The sequence below is a fragment of the Camelus bactrianus genome, chromosome 19 (assembly GCF_048773025.1).
Source record: "Camelus bactrianus isolate YW-2024 breed Bactrian camel chromosome 19, ASM4877302v1, whole genome shotgun sequence".
NCBI lineage: Eukaryota > Metazoa > Chordata > Mammalia > Artiodactyla > Camelidae > Camelus > Camelus bactrianus.
Window position 1 is genome coordinate 12,775,989 of NC_133557.1, and position 17,037 is coordinate 12,793,025.

General features: G+C 46.7%; 1 protein-coding gene across 1 annotated transcript in view; it reads left to right on the forward strand.

The window, feature by feature from the left end:
- Positions 1-777: 777 nt before the first annotated feature.
- Positions 778-17,037, forward strand: part of MMP24 (matrix metallopeptidase 24) — a 42,082-nt gene continuing 25,822 nt past the window's right edge. The window contains exon 1 of the mRNA XM_074347193.1: positions 778-999. Coding sequence (XP_074203294.1) covers positions 778-999 — 222 coding nt within the window. The remainder of the gene's footprint in view (positions 1,000-17,037) is intronic.

Sequence of the window (17,037 nt, forward strand, 5' to 3'; positions counted from 1 at the left end):
CTAACTGGTTGATGTCCCTCCTTCTGGGGTGGTGGTGGTGACAGAATGAGCTTCACCTTAATTTCACCCAATGTCTCCAGCCCCCCTGCAAACCCCCTCAGGCTTATTCTTTACTTTCTCACCCTCCCTGCCTTCCTTCTCCACTGCCACCTTCTCAAACCCCCTCCTCCAGGGACATTTCTTTAGTTCATTCCCTCCAACCTCGCTATTACCCCAGGGCAGCTCCCCACTACCCTCTCCCAGGACTCAGCTCCCCTCCTGCAGCCCCCCCACCCCCCAGACCCTCTACCCTGGGACTATGCTTTCGGCTTTGGCCCCCAAATATGGATATCCTCCCCCAGAGCCGTGGAGTGGTTCTATCTCCAAGATTATTTATTTAGCTTCTTTCCTCTCCCTCAGGGCTGCCCCTCAGATCCCCCTCCTCCAGTTTCACCCCTTTAGACCCTGCCTCCAGAGCTGTTCTTTTCGCCTCTGCGACCCCTACCCCAGCGTCGCTCCTCCGCCAGTGTCCCTAGGCTGGCCGGGAGCCGCTGGCCGCGCGGGTCTGGCCCGGGTGCTGCCCCCACGCCCCTGGCCGCCCCCCGCCGGGGCGGGGCGCGCGGAGGCGGGGGCGCGCTGGCGGCCGAGGCGGCGGCGGCGGCGAAGACAGGCGGGCCGGGCGCGTGTCCGCGGCGCCGTGACTCGGCGGCTCCGCAGCGGCTGCAGCGGGAGGACCCGGCCGGAGCCGCCGCCGCCGCCGCCGCCATCGCAGCCGGGCGGCCGGGCCCCGCCGCCGGGATGCCGAAGAGCCGGGGCGGCCGCGCCGCGCCGGGGCCGCTGCCGCCGAGCCGGGCCCGGCGCTGGAGCCGCTGGCGGGCCCCGGGGCGGCTGCTGCTGCTGCTGCCCGCGCTCTGCTGCCTCCCTGGAGCCGCGCGGGCGGCGGCGGCGGCGGCGGCGGCGGCGGGGGCCGGGGACCGGGCGGCGCGGGCGGCCGAGGCTGAAGCGCCCTTCGCCGGGCAGGTGGGGCTGGCGCGCCGGGCTGGGCCGGGGCGCGGGCTTGGGGCCTCCGGGCAGGGCGGGGGGCGGCGCTGGGGCAGGGCCTGGTCCGGGCCGCGCTTGCCGCTGGGGGCGCGGAGGTGTCGCACCGGGGTCCGCGCCTGGGGTCTCGGCCAGCGGCCCAGGGCTGGGGCTGGGAAGGGCCGCGCCAGGCCCGCGGGGGCCCCGGAGTCGCTTCAGCACCGCGGACAGGGGCAGCGGGCGTGGGGCGGAGCGGGAGGGTCGGAATTGTTGTGGCGGTGGGGTGTGTGGCCTGCATGACTATGTGTGAGGGAAACCGTACAACGCCTGGGAGTAAATAGTAAGCGCAGCCAGTCTGTTGTGGGTTGGGAGAAGAAACTGAGGATGTTCAAGCTGGAGAGGAGAGGATGGGGGGGGGAAGGAGGGCGGGGGAAGGACTCGATCACTGTCTTCATATCTCAAGGGCTGTCACGTGGAGGAAGGATAGACTTGCTCTGCGTGGCCCCACAGGGCAGAACTAGGGCCAACAGGGGTGGGGGTAGGGGTTGCAAGAAGGCACATTTCGCTCAATATAGGAAGAAGTTTGTAACAATCTGAGCTGCTCAGCCAGCTTGGGAGGCGGTGAGCGGCTCATCACAGACATGTGCAAGCAAAAGCTCCAGGAGCGGATTGGATGGATACATGCATAATACCTGCATGGATACAAGCATAATAATAACACTAATGCCAGCCAGCATTTACTGAGCACTCATTGTGTGCCAGGCCTGGTGCTAAATTTTATATGAATTATCTCATTTAACCCTCACAACTCCTCTATGAGATAATCATACTGATTTCCCTCATTTTACAGATGAGGCTAGAGACTCAGAGAATTAAGTGATTGCCCAAGGTCACACAGCTAGTGAGTGATGGAGTTGGGACTCTAACCTAGGCAAGCTGACTCTAGTCTCCCCATATTTAACTATGACATTATTCTATCTCACACAAGGGTGGGGACAGTTGGACGAGGTAATTTTTCTGATCTCTTCCAACCTACCAGCCTATGATTCTGACAAGTGATGTTGGGACGGTGGTTTTCACTAAAGAATATCAGAGCAATTGCCTTGGTTAACCTAAGACATGGAGTGTGTTTGTTGAAGTAGACAGTCTGTTTGTTCTGAAGAATCTGCCAGTACAGGGATTCTTACTTGAGCATGGGACTCGGGGGGTCTGAAATCTTGTGCAAAATTGTGTTTGTGTGTGCAAATGTGTTTTTCTAGGAGAGAATCCCTGGATTTCTTCAGGCTCTCAAAGGGGTACACGTTCCTCCAGAATTAGGGTGTGTAGAAGGTCTCTTTAGTCCTATGGGTAGTTGTCTTCCAAAGGTCATATAATTGCTATTGACTTTTAGTGAAAACTTTCCCTAGCCTGTTTGTGTTTTCAGTTTTATGTCATCTCAGAGTAATGCGTCTCATGAGTTTACACCCTATAAAAATCTGGATTCCTTTAGTCTTCCTGAGTATACAAGGTGAGGTGGGAAGACCCTAGCCTTGGATTTAGGAGGCCTGGACTTCTAATCCTACCTTGGCTCCTAGTGGCTTCTGTGACCTTGGGCCATTTCCTTGCCCTCTCTAAGCCTGAATTTTACCATCTCTAATATAGAGATTGGGCTAGATGATCTCAACTCTGAAACCCTTTTATTCCTATGATATTTCAGGCATTAAAAGAGGCTATTCGGTTGAATATGTTAGGATTTGGAGAGAAGGTCGTGGTACCCACTCTCCTTATCAGTTTTATAGGCTTTGATTATTCCACCTCCCTTAGCCTTCGTCTTTTCGTACTTAAGTTTCCCCCTTATAATAGGTCACCTTTAGAATAGCCACATTCATCCTCTGGGTCATTTTAGTTGATGTATTCTAGATATCCTTGGAACCTAACTTTCGATAGATATAAACCTGATTATTGTCCCCATATGTGGGACCTTGTAGTCTTACACAAAGGAGGATGATTTCCTCTTTGGTTTTCAGGTCCCTTCCTGCTTCTGCCTATCCCTTTGTCAGCCTTCCTGACCCCACCACATTAGGACACTGCCTTTAGGAAACAATCTGCAGTAGCTCCCCAATCCCTTTCCTGGGCCAGAACTAATAGCCTGCAACACAACACTCTCTCCGTGGATTATTTTTACTGGAGTGCATCATTACCTTACATTTCCCCACGTTGACGTTTATCTGCCGTTTTTGCATCCCACTCAGTACCTTCCTTTAGCTCCCTCTCTCTCTCTTTCTCTCCCCTTTGGCAGCATCTCCCTACCTGAAAGGGCTTAATATGATCTGCAGTCCTGAAATTTTCACTTTGCTCTACTTCTTCTGGATCACTTATAAAAAATTTAAATCAGACAAGCCCCAGCATGGTCTCTTGGGGCCCCCTGCACTCTTAATCTCCTTTCATTTAGAGAAGTGACCAGCTCCATCTATTTATTTATTTTCATCTATTTATTTATTGCCTTCTATTGTTTATTTCCTTCTATTGTTTTCTATCTCTGAGCTCCCAGGCCCTGATAAAAGCATCACCCTCAACTGTCCATGATGACTCTATCTTCAATTTCTAATATACTGTCCAACACGTTCCAAAAGATAATTATATGCACTGCTTCTCTAAGCAATTTGCAGATTATTATCCCTTCATTGAATATTATCATGTGGATCACATGATTGAAACCTTATAGAAATTACTGTTGCTTTTCAACCAGCAGATAATGTTGCTTACTATTCTTTCTGTCTTTTAAGGCCTCTGGAGTAGGACTCCACTCAACCTCCTCATGAGAAGGCTGTCTTTCCCACTGCTCATCCATACAGATCCTTACTCAGAGAAGCTTGTCTCTCCTTTATCCTAAGACAAGCTTCTCATGCTTCCCTGGACATTTCCACATGCTGTTTACATCTATACCTCCACCCATCCATCTGCTTCCTTTCCTTAAACTTCCAGCTCAAGCCCTGCTTCTCTAGGAAAATTTCCCTGAGTTCTCTTGTCATTTATTTCTCTCTTCTCAGGGAAGCACTTTGAGGCAGCTCCAGCCAGTTCATTATTTAATTTTTTTTAATACTTAGATATTATTTGGGGAAAGGAAAAGACCTTCCTTTACCAAAGCACTTTATGTTTTTAGATCCAGCACAATCCCCAGCTCTCAGTGCTCATTGTTAATTACTCAATAAGCAATCAATGATTCTACTCTTTATCCTTTATGCCGAAAGTTACATGAATCTGAAATAGAAGCTTACGGGCATGTGGTCTCAAGATGCCTTCTAAAACCTGTCTTAGGGATAAGACTCATTGCCCACCTGCCCTTCCTTCAGTGAAAATAGGGGTTATTCCTTTTGGCAGTGGTTCCACAATTACACCCTTGAGTTCTTTCATAATTCTTTAGGTAGGCTGTCATCTAGTGGTAGTGACATACAATAGAGAGGAATTGAGAGGTGGTCATGACCTTAGAGATCACCAAGTAAACACACAGATTTAACAGATCTTCTTGAATTGCCATTAAGTGAGTTGCCCAAGGTCACTAAGCCTGATAGTAGGTGATTCAGAACTAGAACTTTTCTCTGGTCTCCTGACTCCTTAGTTGAAAGCATCTTCACTATCTTTGCCTATTGATTTCAAATCTCTGATCTTTCATTACCAAAAGACAAAGCCAAAAAAAAAATTCATTCAGTTTGTTTTCTCCTTTGCTTTGTTGAGTCTTTCTTTTGTATTTTGCACATTGGGGGATCCCACTGATTCTCTAATTGGCTTCCTGTGTTTGGTTTATTTAAAGCATCTCTTTCTCTTATTATGAGCTGAGTAGAATGCCCCACAAATAGATTTTTGGCCCTCCTAACTCCCAATTGGATTCTGAGGAAGGTCAGTATAGGCAGAAAGAGACAAGCCAATCAGCACAGGCCACACGAGTGAGCGAGCGTGACTCCAGGACCTCGGACTTAATGGAGTCCTGCTCTCTAGACTGGTTTTAAGGGATCTATTCTGGGCAGATGGAGACCGTTCTTCAGTTTGCACCTGTAGTCAAGAAAGTCGGAGCGCTAAATGAGTCTAGGGGTGGGATAGGTCTATTAAAAAGCACTGACAGATTCCCAAGCCAAAAATATATTTCAAACTGATCATGCCCTCCAATATATTTTCATTCTTGTCTGAAAAAAGAAAATTCTGTTAGGAAGTCCTTCCTTTTATCTAACCTAAGCCTAGTCTGCTGTATTTTTAATTCATTCTCTCTTATCATTACTGTGGTTTTTCCTATCACTTTAATAGACTCATATCTGTAAAGTGCTTTGCAGTTTCCAGACACTTCGTGTATGTGGCCCTACTTGATCCTGGCAGCACCATTATGACATAGACAAGGAAGATATTGCCCTCACTTTATAGAGGGACAAAGAGAGAGATGATGTGACTTGTCCACATCTTGCCCAGGGACCCACATGGAGTTAATAAACAGTAAAGCAAGGACCAGAAGCTGGGTTTCCTGTTCTTGGTCTGAGTGCTCTCCCCTCTACACTAAACTGCTCTATTCTGGATTATTGTAATAGCCTTTTAGCCACTCTTTTCCACTTTCAGGCATCTCCCACTCTAGTCATTGAAAGAGGTAGTTTTAGAGCAAAGAAAAGTAAATTGTAATTGTACCAAAGAGATTAATCTTAGGCAGTACATAGCCTTATGATATGGTATAGTTTAAACTCAAAACCAGAGGAACCAATTCTTAATAGACTGCAGCCAATGTCTCTTCAAGACTTAGCACAGTGCCTGGCACATTCTAGATACTTCATAAATATTTTAAATGGATTTTATTGTCTGTGTACACCCACCAACTTCTTTTAGTAGTGCTTGGTACACAAAAGTCAGTACTTTGTTTTGAAGAATAATGAATGCATGCTAGAGGTTTAAACAAGGTCTGAGGAAGATCCAAAGCAGGAGGAGACGGGGTAGGGGAAGTCAGGGAATGCTCTATGAATAAGGTTAGTATCGAAGATGAACCTTTGAGGGAGGAAAGGGACAAAGTACAGTGAGTTGGAGCAGTCCAGACAGAAGGGAAGCATGAACCAGAGTGCCACACAAGTGCAGGGCATATTTAGGAAACAGAAGAGAATTTCATGTGCCTGAGAGCTTGAGTTATTGCTATTTCCAGTAAGAGGGTTTGAGAAGAGGCTGGAAAGGGAGGCTGAGAGCAGATTGTGAAATTGGCTTTTGTCCAAAGTTTGAAGGGAGTCATGAAAGGTTTCTGAGCAAAGAAGTGACCTACTCGGAGCCATGTTGAGGAACTGGAAGCACCGAGGTCTGGTTCCCAAGTTGTTCTGGTTGCCAGCCCCACCCCAGATCCTGTTAGCTTTCTTAGCACAACTTAGGTCTGTGTATCTGTTTTAGTGTGCAGATCAAAGTTCTGCATCCCAGCTCTGGTCCTCCCTAGCTGAGCAATTTGGGAACAAATCATTTGGTTTCACTGGATCTCAGGATTGATTTTGTTCCAGTCCCTCCCTGGTTTTTCTTTATTATTACTCTATGGATTGGTTTTAATGGGCAACTTGGAACTAGGCTTTGATGATATATAGGTACATAGGATAATGGCAAAGCCACATAATAAAAGATAATATTTTCTCAAAGATTGTACATGTTGTTATAACAAAGTAGGTAGAGAAAAGCAAGGCATAGTTATTAACAACTTTGTTAGCAGTAATTTAAAAACTTCCTTCTGTATCACAAACACTCACATGCACACCGTTCTTTCTGCCCCAAAAGCGCTGGGCCAGAAAGAGCCATCCTTCCCCACCTCCTCTCTTCACCTGCCTCAGTAGAATCTGCCTCCAACCCCAGCAGTTCCACATCCTGAACAGATCTTCCCTGTGGCCGCTTCTCTCTACCACCACTGCCTCCCCTTTAGTGGAAACTTCCATCATGTCTCATCTGGATCTCAGAAACTTCCCACCCGATTAGCCTCTCCTGCCCGCCTCTAATCCTTCCTCCTGCAGCAGCCAGAGTGACCTTTTAAAAATAAATCTACACAGGGGTCAGTTATATCTGAAGCAAATATGGCAAAAGCCAAGATTTAACAAAGCTGGTTGGTGATCATCCAAAGATTTTTTTAAAATTATTTTTGTGCCTTTCTAAATGTTTGAAATATTTAATAAAAATTATTTTAAACAAAAAAAATATATGATCATGTGACTCCCACCCTCACCTTGCTTAAAATGGCTTTTAGGATAAAGGCTAAACTAATATTACTATACTATGGCTACTTCTTTTCATTTTTATTATGGAAAATTTTCAAACACACACGAAAATAGAATGAATAGTATAATGAGACCCCTTGTACCCAGTACCTAACAGGCTGCTTAATAAGGCCTCCGAGGCCCTGTGTGACTGAGTCCCTCCTGCCTCTCCACTTCCTTGCATACCACCTTCTCAGTAAACTCCAAATGCCCTGGCCTTCTTCCTCTTTTTCTAACATGCAGGCTCCTTACCACCTCAGGAATTCAGTAAGATATTCTTTTCCTGGGGTGCTCATTCTTTGACCTTTACCTTCACCTCCTCTGCTCATGCACAGATCTCGGCTGAGATGTCACATCCTCCAGGAGGCCATCCTTGACATCACAGCCTAGATCTCCCATCATCCACTTTCTTTCCCTGGATCTTCTCCTTTTTGTTCATTCTACTTATTACCATTGAATTGAAACATTTAGCCTTTCCATATCTGTCTCCTCCACCAGGCTGTAAGCTCCATGAGGAAGAGCTCCAGGAAGTGACAGGCATGGAAACCACTATTTGTAATGTACTATGAAAGATGCCGCAAGCAAGGGGTGCATTGAATGGGAGCCCAGAGGAAGTCCATTTAACCCTGGATAGGCCTCCCTGCTAAAGTGGCATTCAGGTTGCATTTTGAAAGACAGCTAATAATTCATCTGGGAGAGGCCAGAATCCATGTGGGAAAGGCATTCTAGGGAGAGGGAGTGGAAAACAGGCACATAGAGGAGGGAACTTGCAGGATGTGCTCAGGCAACACAAGTAGATCAGTAGGTAGACTAGGGGGTACTTGGGGTGGGCAAGGAGGGTAGGACATACAAGACAGGGCCTAAGGCTAGAAAGGGGCATTGGCATCAGATTGTGAAGCTTGTTGAGTACCATGCTAAGGAGCTTGAACTTTAAGACTGGCAGCAAGGAACCAGACAGTCGGCTCCATGCTCAATCCAATTAAGCTAAAGTAATAGAACTTTATATAATTACTTAAAGGTTATCTAGTTCAGCTGGCTGCCTGTTTCAGTTGAGAAACTAAGGCCTAAAAAATAAATAAATAAAAATAAATTAAAAAAGAAACTAAGGCCTGACCACAGTCTTTGTCCTCCTTCTTCCCTCTTCTTAAGTCATCATAAGTCAAGCCCCAGGAGACAGAAAGGCACTGGGAAGAGCAAGGAAGACTAAGTCTTCTCGCTTCTCCGAGAGTGAATGAGAGTGTGGCCACACTCCTGGCCTTGGGAGGAGGCCTCCCCAGAATTGGAAAACTCAGGCATCCCAGTGCTGACCCAAAAACCCCAAATGTGCCACCTCCCTGGGCCTGGTGATTGTCTGGCTTGTGGTGGCCTCCTGGGAGTGGGCCAAGGACCTTGTGCTGAGCGCCAGGGAATTCCCGCTAGTGCACTTACCACCCACTCAAGAGCTGGTGGCAGCCAAGAGGCAACGCAGTGCCATTAAGGTGTTTGTCAAGAAGCTAAGTTGGGTATTGTGGGCGATCCTGATGGCCCTTTTTAGATTGGCTGTAAGTGGGAAAAAAAGACAGCATTTGGAGGCAAACCATGTGGCAGCTGTAGCATGACAGAGGGAACCCTCCCTAGGAGGCAAGGACACTAGCCACCGTTTTCAGCTCCTCCACCAATTTGCTCTGTGACTTTTGGATAAGTCATTTCACCCCGAGTTTTATTTTTCTCTTTCTCAAAACAAGCATGTTAAATTAGATGATCTCTAAGTATTCGTTGACAAGTGCATTTTCTAGATACCTGTATGGTTAAGCCTTCCAAGTTTGAAGTTTTAAAAAATTAGTTATAACTCAGGTGGGCCCAGGATCAAGGCTGGACCTCTGTTGTGTGGGTAGTGGAGGAAGCAGGGGTTTGGTGGAACAGGAGGTGGAGGAACTGCCACAGTCATAAGGCTAACCTCTGAGGAGTCACCAAAGACACACAATGATTTGGTCAGGAATCAACGGCCAAAGGCAGCGGTCAACGTATTGCTGGAGAGTGTGGAAGCAAGAATATAGGCAATAACATCGCAAGAACACTTGCTATGTGCGGGGATCTGTTCAATGCTTTACATGCATCTATCAGTTTCTTATTGCTCCAAATTACCACCAACTTAGTGGTTTATTACAGCACAAAAGTATTGTCCTACAGTTCTGAAATTTATCATATCTTATTATTATCTGACAGTCTGAAGTTTGAAATGGGACTTAGTGGGACTAAAATCAAGATGTCGGCCGAGCTGCATTATTTCTGGAGGTTCCAGGGGAGAATCGGTACCTTGTCGGTACCTTCTAGAGGCTGCCCACATTCCTTGGCTTGTGGCCTCCTTTCAACAATAACATTATTCTGACATCTGCTCTTGTCTTTACATCTTCTCTGATGCTGACCCACCTTCCTCTCTCTTAAAAGGACCCTTGTGATTACATTGAGCCCACCTGGATGATCCAGGATAATCTCCCCACCTGAAGATCCTTAACTTAATCACATCTTAAAGTCTCCTTTGCCACATAAGGTAACAGAGTTGCAGGTTTGGGGGATTAGGATGTAGACATCTTTGAAGGCCCATTATTTTAGCTATTACAGTGTATCATCTCACTGAATCCTCCTAAAAACCTTTCTTTTAGTAACAGATGAAGAAAAATGATGGCCTAGAGAAGTCAGGTCATTTGCCCAAGGACACTCAGCTGGAAGCAGCATTAAGTAATACTTGGCATGTGGTGGCATCTTGGTCCCAACTGACCTGTCTTTTTAGATACAACCCCACCGAGCTCCCAGGTGTGTAGGACTAGAGTCTCACTCTCTGGAGGACACTGAGAACCAGGCAGGGAGGGAATCTGAGGTCCTAAGAAACAGATTAGGGTCCTCACAATCTCAGTTTAGGATATGAGTGCCAGACAGGGAAACTGAGGCCAAAACCCACTTGTAAGGACTGAACTAACATGGCAATGAAAAGGGAAGGATGATCTTAGGCCACGCTTGATGCCAGTGTGCAATGATGTGATGGAATCTCAATGTTGGGGTTGTAGCTGTTGATGGACCATTTGCAAAAGTTAGGACCGACCAAGGAGGTAGGCAGGTGGAGGACCCAGCAATGAGAGCAGAGCTGAGGCACAGAGTGCAGGGGCTGGCTCATGAGCCAACTTGAATAGAAGGCTTTCCTAAATGGGCAACACGCCTCCTGTCCTAGTAAATCAAGGGTGATACCGAACATAACATGACCTTTTTCTCACAGCACAGGTCATTACTCCTAGTGTTCCCTACTGCAGTGGTTCTCAGACTTTAGTAGACAACCGAATCACCTTAGGAGCTCATTTTTGAAAGCACAGATTCCCAGTTCCCAACCTCAGAGGGTCTGATATAGTAGGTCTAGATTCAGGTTTGGGAATATGTACTTTTAACAAGCTCCTTGGATGATGTGACACTGACAGCCCGTGGTGCACAAGGACTGCACACTGTGAAACACAGCCTCAGTATTTGGGGCTGAGGTGCAGAGAGGGGTTTAGGGTTGTTTGTCATCTATCAGAAAAACAAGTCATTATTATTGCTATCTTTCACTGAGGACTTAATACCATATATTATGTTATTTCATCTTCACAAGCACTCCATGGGGCACATGCTAATGACATGATGCAGATGAAGCTTGAAGTGAACAATAGAGAGGCTGAATAATTTGCCTAAGATCAGGTAACAAGTAAATGGGAGAACTAGGATTTGACTCCGGCATGGTGTGTCTCCAGAGCATCCACTCTTAACCATGACCCTAAATGTCCTCTCCAGCTGCCTCGCTCACTGCTCGCCACACCCCACGAGATGCCTATTCATGTCCACCAGCTCAGAAGAGGAAAGCAACTCTCCTTCTGAGCCTCATCCTGGGGGATATTGACTCAATGCCTAGTGCTTCCCCTAAAAGGTAGAATTTAGGGTTGCAAAGACCCTTAGAGAATATTCAAGGCAGCCCTAAATGGGAATTCCTTTATATTAGTGGTTTTCAACATGGGACAATTCTGCCCACCCTGAAGGGAACTTTTCAGCGATGTCTGGAGACATTTCTGGTTGTCACAACTGAGGGGATGGTGCTGCTGGCATCTAGTTGTAGGAGCCAGGATGCTGCTAAATGTCCTACGATGCACAGGACAGCCCCCCTACCCCATGACAGAATTATCTGGCCCAAAATATCAATAGTGCTGAGGTTAAGAAACCCCGTTCTGCAGCAAGTTCCCACCAGTGACCACTCACCCTCTCCCTGAACCCTTCAACTCATTTTCATTCATTAAATAGGTATCTATGCTGGGCCCTGTGCAAGGTGTGGGGAGACAATGGGTGAAGAAGACAGACTTCTTCTATGGGCCCCACCATAGGGCATTGTGTAGTCTTTGTATACCTTGTGTAGGAGAGGAGACAAGTAATTCCACATGTGATTACAACTCTGTGTGATAGGAATTGTGAGAAGGAGAAGAGTGGGTGCTGACCAGGGATGTAGGAGGAACTCTGAGTTAAGAGGTCAAGGAAGGCTTCCCCAGAGAAAGTGAGAGGAGCATGATCTGGATAGAAGAACTATGGATGCCAGGGTCCGGAAGAATTAGAACACCCTAGAACAAGGACCGTTAGGTGGTGAATAGGAAAAGAGGCTGCAGAAGTAGTCAGGGGCCACATCACAAAGCTTCTTGTTGTTTTTTTTAAACGACTTCATTGAGGTATAACTGACATACAAAAAGCTGCACGTATTTAATGTGCACAACTTAATGAGTTTGGAGATAAGAATACACCTGTGAAACCATCACCCCAATCTATGCCATAAACAAATCCACTCCCTCCAAAATTTTTCTTCTGCCCTCTTTATTTCTGTTATCATCATCATCGTTATCTTATGCTAAGGATACTTCAGATCTGCCCTTTTAGCAGATGTTTTCAGCATATAATGCAGTGTTGTTAACTATAGGCACTATGCTGTACAGTAGAGCACTAGGATTTATTAATCTTGTGTAACTGAAACTCAGTACCTTGACTAATACCCCTCGTTTATCCCTCCCTCAAAAGCTCATGGTGGAAAGCCCTAGAAGCTGCCTCGGGGTGTTTACACTTTCTATTCCCTCTTCTTGGAACTCTCTCACCTCCTTGAGGTCTCTTGCTCAAATGTCATTTCCACAGAGAGAGACTTTCCCTGACCATTCTCTATAAAATTGTTGTCCCACCACTCTCTCTCTCCTTAACCTACTTTATTTTTCATAGCACATATCACTACATGGCTCGTGCAGTAGACGGTAGCTAGAAAGTAATGACAGTGGTTTTGTTCTAGGTTTATTTCCCAGAACCTGGCACACAGTGCCCGGGACATAGTAGTAGGTCCTCTAATGCTTACTGAATGAATAGACAGAACAGATTTGATGTTTAGGAGACAGAACCAAGAGTTCTTTGGCAAAAGACAATGTGGGCCAAGGAGAGGGAGGAGATGTGGGCCCTAAGAAGCTTCTGGTTTGATAACTGGGAAGGTGATGGCGCCACAGACTGGTGTAGGAATCGAAGCAGAAGGGCATTGAGCTCACAGCGATCTGAGATAAGACACTGCTCTGTAGGACTGTGAGGTACTGAAAGTCCTAGGAGGGGAAAGGGATGCCTATCCAGTGGTCTGACAGCGTGGAATGTCTGGCTTCAGATATAACTGGGTTTGAATCCTGCCACTTATTAGCTTTGTGGCTTTGGATGATTACTTAACCTCTCTGAACCTCAGTTTCTTCATCTGCAAATTGGGGATCATAATTCCTACCTGGTGGGGTCGTTGCATTCTAGAGTGCCTAGCACAATGCCAGGTAAATAGTAGGTGTTCTAAAATAGTAGCTATTATCCTTATTATTACAATTAGAGCATCTCTGTTTAAAAGTTGCTTCTTATAATGAATCAAGATCTGTGTCCTGGTCTTAGTTTGGCCCTCTGTGCTGACCAGAATAAATCTTCTTCCATAGCCATTTGGCTTTCTGAAGATAGTCATGTCCCCCGCAGCCCTCCCTTCTCCAGTCTAAACATCCCTCATCTTTCCTCGTGGGACATGGTGCCTCTGAGTGGCTCCCTCACTCTCCTGGCCACTCTCCTTTGGTCTTGCTCTGGTTTGTCACTGTCCCTCCACATACACAATGTCTAGAACTGGACTTGGACCTCCTCTGCATGTTGAGGTCAGTGCCTTGTTCCTGTTACATCATCGCCTGAGATTGAGACCTCAGCTACCTGTATGCTTTGATCAGGATCTTTATTCTTTCTTCCTCACTCCAGACCATGCTTCCAAATTTGACACCTGCCTGCCTCTCCCTTCTTTGTGGACTTCACCTCTGGCCTTTCTGACAATACCTTGTGATCCACTGCATTTCTGACCGAACACTTGACCCTAATCATTCTCCCGCTCTTTCTCCAGGCCTATACAGTCTGGTTTGGGCTCACACCCGACCAGATGCAATGCTCCTGAACACCCCCCCCCCCCAACCCGGGACACCACGCTTATTTAACTGATCCATCTCTCCCCTCCCCCATGGCCGGCTCTGTTTTCCAAGAGCAAACGCAGCACCACCAGTTGATCTGCTTCTTGCCGCCTCCATTGACACTTCTAATCTCACCACCGCCTCTGCTGTCTGCCGCTCTCTTCCCTCTTCGGCCCCTTTTATTCTCTTCGTTCTCTGCTCTCTCCTTTGCCTGCCACTCTACTGAACGTCTAGGATTTGTCTTCTCGGGAACCAAAATCCCGCCTTCTGGCCAGCGGACCAATCACGCTGTGTCGTCTGTGATCGCTACATTTGTAGTTCAGCCAGGCTATTTTGGTCCCTGCTCCCAACGCTGAGATTTTTCTCACTTTCCTCTGGGTTTACACCTCTTTCAGCACTTAAAGGGTGACAGACAGCTTAGAGTTGGTTAACTGAGCTTTAAAGGTTAGACTTCTGACGCGGCTGGTGATTGATTAATGGATCCAGGTGTAAAAAGATGAAAGATGTTTAAAACTGAATCGGGTTTTTTCTTCCTTTAGTGGGTTGTATCTTTTTTCAGATGGGACAATGGAGCCTATTGCCTCATCAAGCAAAGAAGTCAAACCACAATAGGTTGGATTTCAGCAGTTTTTTCAGCCTCTGATAGATTCCAAGGATTATGCTTGGTGCTTTCATGTGTATTACTCATTAAACCGTCTCAAGATGAAATCCCTTCCTTGGTATCCAGACAGTACCTCCTAGACCAACTGTTCATTCATTCATTCATCCAGTGATTATCTATTGTGCCAGCTGCTGTTCCAAGTACTGTAGCAGATACAAAAATAAATATGACAGTCCTTGCTCCTTGGGAACACAATCTAGTGGGGAAAACATATCCACCAACAGGTACGAGGCACTGAGGTAGTTGCGATTAGAGTGCTAGAGAAGTAAGGCACTGCAGGGGTGAAGAGGGTGCCCGCTAGCTTGCCATGGAGAGTTGAGGGAGGTTTACCAAAGGAGGTGACATTTCAGCGAGACTTTAAGGGATGAGTTTGCTAACAAGCATAAAGAGAGAGTAGGCTTTGTTGGCAGCAGGAACAGCCTGGAAGTGTGAAAGGATAGGGAATGTTTTGGACTTGGTTTGACTGGAGTGTAGAAGACTTGCTTCAAAATCAGGAGCTTCTTACCAGAGAAGTTAGAGGGTTGCCTGGGTCACAGAGCAAGTGAATGGAAGAGACAGGGTTAAACAGTGGAAGTTGGAACTCTCTGGCCCCTAATTCACTGTCCTTAGCCTCCTACCCTGTAACACACACAACACACACACACACACACACACACACACACACACACACCCTGCAGATCCAATCTCAGTGCCCTCTTCTCTGGCTTAGAGCTCCCCGTCCCCCATTCCCCTCATGGGGGTCTGCCCCTGACCTCTAAGGATTATCCCCAGTGAACCTGGGAGGAAAGCAGAGCCTAGAGAAGGCTGATCCATTCTAATGTGTGGTCCTGATCTAGACATTTGCCTCGGACCTTAGATCCTAACTCCTGACGCTGCTGAAATAGACTCTGTTACCTTCATAATGGACCCTGATTGGCTTTGAGATGCTCCTTGCTTGAGTATCCCACAGCAAGGAGCTGGGTAAACCAAACTGCCCTTTACTGACTAGGAGCTACTTTCAATTCCCCAAAGTTTTAGAAGCCTGGAGTGAGTTTATGCCCCCAAATTCCCTGTTCCCTATCTCCTCCCATAAGTAGTAATGAGGGCAAAGGGGAGAAGATTCTTAAATTCCATACAAGCTTAGAGGTAGGTGCTCAAAAAAACACACAGTTGGCTGGTTTGTCAGAGGTATCTGTCCAAAGTTCCCCAGTCATTTCCCAAATGCCATAAATCATCTTAATTGGATTTTTAGAGTCCACAGATGGGAGGAATTGGATATTAGGTTTGTACCACACCTCTTTTTGGAACGGCCTAAGGCAGCCTACAGATTGAAACAATGTTTTTAAGTAAAATTTTTAAGGATGAAACATAACTTGGTGGTTGAAAAGATTAAAAAAGTGATAGCTACTTCCAAGCATCACCGTGCTCAACATTTACGCTATAAATCTGGCTGAAAGATTCCTGGAAGGAAAGCCATAGAAGAAAGCCATTGGGTTGCCCAGTGTGCATTTTCTGAAACCAGAAAGCACAGGCTCTCCTGTAGGGAAACCATTTTCCTCAAGCTAAAGCTCAATAGAAAGTGAATGTGGTTGGCCCTAGTAAAGCTGAGCGACAGGGTGAAAAGTGGGCAGTTCAAATCAGCAGTCATTTATCTGCAGGCAGTGCTCCCAGAGCCGTGTGAAAGATGTTCATGCCCATAGATCACCTAATAGCAAGTAGACTTGACCATGAGAGACGCACTGCCCTCCATAGGACCCAGAAGGACTGGCTCTTGGTCCAGGGGAAATGTGGGAGGGCAGTGACTAGATTTCAAAAGGCAGAGTCACAGACCCTGTTTTCCACCTCGATTTTACAAAAGATAGCAGCAGAAATACTGTCCCAAGGGATAACAAACTCAAATCGCTTTTGAGTGATTATGTTTCAGATGCATTTGTTCATTTCATCTTAACAATAATTTGTGGGAGAGGGTTATTGTTTACATTTTACTAATAAGGAAACTGAAGTTCAGTTTGCCCAAAGTCACACAGCTGGCAAGTGGTAAAGCCAGGATTCCATCTCAGGGCTGTGTGCCCCTTCCCCACCATAGCACCCTGTTTATTCACCTCAACAATTCTTCATCGAAGTTTCTGTAAAGAAAGAGAATGTAACATGCCATTCTGACTGTGAGGGGCTGAGGAATACAGTGCAGGGACTCGGTGCTTGGATGATGTAACTTAACCTGGGAGTAGAAGCTGGATCACCTAGATGGATGAATGGGCAACTTTTCAGTTGCCCTGTCCTGTCCATTTCCAGATGTTTTACTTGAGCTTTTTGGCTGATCCCAGGCCACGGTCAAGTCACAAGTGATTCTCTGTCATCTGTCCACTTTGTGAGCAGATAATTAATTGTATATCATCTCTCCCCACTTCCCTCCTTTCCCACCCTCTCTCATTGCCACACTCCTCCCCACCAAGTTCCACTGTCTTAAACACTGCTCAGAATGTGCCATGCTCCCCAGGCAATTGCACGTGTTGTATTCTTCAAGGCTCAGCTCAGATCCCATCTCCACCTGGAACCCTCCCCTGAGTTCTCCTTGCTCTTCCATGTGGATAAGGCACCTCACCTCTGTTCTCCCATGGAACCCTCTACGCACCCGATTTTTAGTGCTATATTTTCACGATGGGTTTACTTGTTGGTCTGTGAGCTCGTT